Source organism: Argentina anserina, chromosome 1 (assembly GCF_933775445.1).
Source record: "Argentina anserina chromosome 1, drPotAnse1.1, whole genome shotgun sequence".
Classification (NCBI taxonomy): domain Eukaryota; kingdom Viridiplantae; phylum Streptophyta; class Magnoliopsida; order Rosales; family Rosaceae; genus Argentina; species Argentina anserina.
Window position 1 is genome coordinate 10,809,449 of NC_065872.1, and position 5,238 is coordinate 10,814,686.

Here is a 5,238-nt window from a genome sequence, read left to right on the forward strand (position 1 = left end):
ATACCCAGTTGAATGCTAGAATGGGTTTCTGACTGGCTTAAGAAGAAGGGTATGTCCAAAGAAAGACCCGATGCATATTAGTTCATACGATGTACTTATGCAGCCAAATTGGAAATAGACTACATGTCATGGCGACCCACTTGATGTGTAGCCTCAAAGTTAGTGACCTTCTCGAACACTGGTTCCTGCACTTGAAGCAATAACCAGAATGATCTTTTCATGCGATAATGCTAATCTTGCGCCTAGTTGAACTATTAACAAAACCAACTGAAGAAGATGAGAACATTAGAAAGATAAACCAAAAGAAATTTCTTAAAAGTAAATGGATACGCCATTCCGAGTTTTTCCCACCTTAAGATACAAAATCCAGCTTACTTCCTACACTATCCATAACTTTAGCCTCCAAACAAAAAACCATCTTGCCTTGATTTCCCTAGTCGTAGTTCTAATTATAAGGTCAAGAGGCGGATTGGAGTGAGGGTCAGATGTTGGGTCAGCCGGATAATGTTAGCAGCTAATACAACATTATGGGATCAACAAAACAACCCTTTTCATCCCCCTATGAATGATGGTTTTGATACTGAGGCCAGAGATAAAACTCAGCTGGCTGCTGCTGGGGCATCATCGGCATTGTCATCTGACTTGTTGCAATGTTAGGGTGCGACCCTGCTGAAGAATCCGAAGTAGTGCCATAGTAGTTATAAGATTGAAACTGTTGGATAAGGTTGTGATGATAAAGTGCCGCAGCGTGATCATATGGAATTCCGCATGGGATAGTCTGAATTGGTTGTGACATGGAATGAGCAAAATTGATGGTGTTGCTGTTGCTGCCACTGCTGCACTGAGAATTCTGCTGCTGATGATCAAGGTTGGTCACAGATGGTTTCTGCTCTTCTGATTCAAGCGAGATCTTTAGGCGCTTTGCTGAACCACCAACAGGAAGAGAACTCTTGCTGATAGCTTCAACATCATATCGATTCATCTCAAAATTTGTTACTGCATTGATGCCCCTAAACTTTATGGCTGCAATGTCATAGGCCTCTGCAGCTTCCTCTTCAGTGGCTGCCATCAATTATAAAATGTGATGTCACAATCTAAATTGCATTTCATCTCTAATAGAAGAAATAGTCATTAATTTGAAAGACACTTCAACTCCCTATCTAAAGTCAGAATATTTACCGAATGTCCCTAGGTAAAGGTCTTTGTTCCCAGCAACACGGCCAATTCTTGCTTGCCAGCGCCCTTGTTGATGGTGCCTGCAAGGACAAATTACGTAGCAAATGTGTAAACCTTTATTTAAGGAGCTGGAAACTTATGAATGGAACACATTCTTTTTTAGGAATTCAACAAACCAATTGAGCACAGAAGCACCAACCTTGTTACACCTCTGTACATAGAAGCTCCTCTTGAAAAACCACTACTTTTCCTGTAAGCAAAACATTGGAAAAACTTGCTTCATTCACCGCATAATATATCATTATTTTTTTCAGAAATAAGATGCTCAGGGGTTTAGCAAACCTTCTGAGGGAAGCAATGAATTCTTGCTTGGTCATAAGTTTCATGTCTTCCAGTTCTTTGCTGTAAGTTGAAACCTGATAACACAAAACAAAACTTTAGTTAAATTTCACAACAAATCATACACTAAATTGGTATAGTAGCGTTAAGATCATTGTGTTTCTGTATATTACAGGGAAGTTGGTAGTTGCAGTAGGTCCCCAGTATTTCAGAGCAGCCAAATCATAGGCCCTTGCTGCCTTATCTTCCATATCATATCCCCCTGAAAATTCGATATATTTTCATTATATATAAATCGCCTTGTTAATGAAAGTAACTGTGGGACGTGAACTTTTCATGCACCAAGGAAAACCAAATTGCTGAAAGTCTTACCCAAGTAAACTGTAGATCAGGATCAGTTGATGAATGACAGCAAGATTTCCAGAATCCCACATTTTATGCAAAAGGTAAAACAAGATTACAGCATCAGCTATAGTAGTCAATTTTTTCTGCTTAGAACATAAGTTACTTAATATAATAACAATAACTATAACAACAACAATAATTAAACCAAGAAACATGTGCTCTGAATGTGATAGTTGGCTAAACTAGTGATATGATCCCCAATAGTCCAATACGTTATTCACATTTAGGCATGAAAACTTTGGCATTGAGTGAGGTACATCGGAAGCAAACAATGACTAATCCAACAACCCCCGACTTTATACCCTGTGGTGATAATCATTAAAATTTATGAAATTCGGAGTTTCAAGCACGGAACAAGCTTCCAATATTATGCAACCTTGTGTCAGACCATCAAATTGTTTTCCCACCAAATTTACTTCATCACAATCCATGGATATATGCTGCTGCACATGAGATTCTGAGGTTCATGGGTGGCCCAAAATCTAGCAGCTAGCAAACTTTACCAGGCTACAGTCCAGCAATGTCACTATCTAACAAGTTTAATAGACAATAAAGGGAAGCTGTGTGTATATATTTATCATAAAATTTTGAAGTGGGTGCTCTGGTCAAACCCCATAAGAACTTGTTGCAGAGATGAAAGCAAAAGCAAAAGATAAAGCCGAGTGTTCACAGGACCACGTTTCATCGAGGTCTCTGCAAATTCAGGATGTGGTTGCCTATCTTGTCAATTCACAAATCCAAGAGTCTAATCTGTTTATTAACTCAGGCCAAATGCCAATGAACCGAAAGACAAGGACAACAAAGCACTGCAAAATTTCACACATAATGGCAAGACGGCGGCCCATCTGATCATATCAGTTTTGATTGAAAGCAAGTGAGAGAAGAAGAAAGAAAGAAAGCTCAGTGTACCATTTTGTACCAATTATATACCATCAATCAATCATTCTAGACTAATAAAAAAGTATGCAAAATTGAATCCCAGCATCCCCATTATTAAATGATGCTCTGGCTTTGAAAATTGCATGCAAGCTTCTTTTCAGTCCCCTCAATGCATTATGTATATCATTTTCTACGTGCATTTTATAATCCAAGATTCATAACTTCTCACTCTGAAAATGAATACTGCAAAATCTGAGAGAGAGAGAGAGAGAGATTAGACCTTGACGTCCTTTCCTCGCCTGACCCTCTCTTCTACAGCTGTTATCCCAGAGATGCGCTTCATATCTACCCGTCCAACGATGTCTGCAGCAAGCAATACAAAATTTATATCTCAGTCAGAAAAACTCAGACACTCTTTGTAGTTGTACTATGCATCAATATGACCCCAATCCAAAATCACACTGATGCATTCATTTCTTCCCTTGAAAATGAAACTAATCAAATAACACCCCACAAAAAATTTTGGTCATACAAGAAGGATTGAAATTCCCAATACCCAGTTTTTCATTAAACCCCATCATTATTCTTAGTTATTCCTTCATTTATCACATCATTTTACCAAAAAACAAGAACCCAAAATACCAAATGAACCAGAGATGAACATTAAACCAGGAACAAATTCCAGAAAACTATGTACTAAGTTACCTAGTAACACCTCTGTAAATCGAAGTCCTCTGCCCAAAAGTGTCAGATATTTTCTTAGTACTATCAGCCTCCACTGCAACAATGGCCTTCTCACGGTTCGAGCTCTGAGTTTTAGTACTAGTAGTATTTGCAACTCCAAGAGACAAACCATTGCTAGTGTTAGTAGTACCACCACAAAAACCCAACCCGTTCCCAACCGACTCAACCGAGTGACCCGTAAACTCAGCACAAGCGATCTGAGTATTACTAGTCCTGGCCATGGAGGCCGAGTCCTCAACTTCAGACCCTGAGTTAGCCGAAAAGGCTTGGAACCCAGTAATCGCCTTAAGATCCTGATTCTGGTGTTGATGGTCACCGAAATAGGCCGAGCTCTGGTCGTAGATTTGAGTCAGGGAAGAGTCCTGAGTCTCGGTTTGGCTATCGGCGTAGCGAACCATCGAGTCTCCCAGAAAGTCCTCGAGCTTGGGAATCGGCTGGTTCTGGGTTTGTGTGTCGACGACGAAGCTCGCAAGCTTGGTCGACGTCTGGTCTTCCTCTCCTCCTACTTCCGAGTAGAACACTTCTGGTTTCGGGTTCGTCCAGCCTGAGAGTTCAAAACAAAAACAAACAAATGATGGGTCTGGTGATTATTACGTACATGCATTAATTTTGTCTGCCTCATCAAACCAAAACAGAAATCCCTTGGATGTATCAGGAAAGCTGCTCGGTTTTTCACTGATCAGTAAAAACATCCGAGTCGGCTATACTAACCAAACACAGACAAACTTTTAATATGGAAATTTTGAGATAGGAAACAACACAGCGTTAGTGAAATTACGAAGCCGCGAGCATTACCGTTGGTGTAGAAGTTGTCCAGGTAGTAATGAGGAGAGGCGACAGTAGCGGCGGAGGTATCGTAAGCCTGAGCGAAGGGAGACTCAGACTCGGAGGAGGACCTCAACATTTCCATTGGGGACATTAAAGAGAAGGAGAGCCAATTAGTCGCCGGAGCCATTTCTGTTTTTTAATTCAAATGAGGAGAGGGGCGTTTCGGTTTCTATTCCTTGTTTCGTTAGCTCGCAATTAAATCTGAAGCACGAAGCAAAGCATGCACAGGATCACCACAATGGAAACAAACAGAGAAAGTTGGAAAAATTTAAGACAGCAAGGTAAAAAACAAACACCCACTTGCTGTAAGAGGGTGGTAGAGAAACTGAAGCTGATGAAACTGACTCGACGGTTACAGAGACTAGTGCAATCTCATCTGGGTTTTCTACGACAATCACGAAGCTTATTCTCACTTTGGAGGTTACTGTGGCCTTATTAGGTGACTGATGAAAGTTGACAAGTCCTATAACCGCAGTGCATGCATAGCCATTTGGGTTCTTAAGCTATGGAGAGGGACTAGAGAGCTGAACTTGAAGTGGGTCTTTTGGGAGGGAGAGAAAGATAGAGAGAGAGAGAATCAGAGAGAAGATGATGGGTTATAACTTAAAAGAAGAGAGAGAGAATCAGAGAGAAGATTAAAATAGAGAAGGAGGGAGTTAATAATAATAAGAGACTTTTGGGTGCTGTGGGAGAGAAAAATGGTCTGAAACAAGGTTGCGAAAGATCCGGGCCGGGCGGAAATAGGAGAATTTTGTTAGGGTTTGTTTGTTTCTTTCGGCTACCTCTATCCCTGTGGTAACTTTATATAAAAGTAAAATCTCTGGTTTCTTAACTTTCTTTGGCTATTTTTTATTTTTACCAGACTAG

General features: G+C 40.4%; 1 protein-coding gene across 1 annotated transcript; it reads right to left on the bottom strand.

Moving 5' to 3' along the window:
* Positions 1-302: 302 nt before the first annotated feature.
* On the bottom strand, positions 303-4,772 carry LOC126798586 (AP2-like ethylene-responsive transcription factor AIL6). Its single transcript, XM_050525594.1, has 9 exons — positions 4,339-4,772; positions 3,505-4,087; positions 3,080-3,162; positions 1,888-1,896; positions 1,689-1,777; positions 1,519-1,592; positions 1,376-1,426; positions 1,180-1,256; positions 303-1,062 (listed from the first exon to the last, which is right to left on the bottom strand). Exons 1-9 carry the CDS (start codon positions 4,496-4,498, stop codon positions 560-562), a joined length of 1,629 nt encoding a protein of 542 aa, XP_050381551.1. The 5' UTR covers positions 4,499-4,772; the 3' UTR covers positions 303-559.
* Between the last annotated feature and the right edge of the window lie 466 nt (positions 4,773-5,238).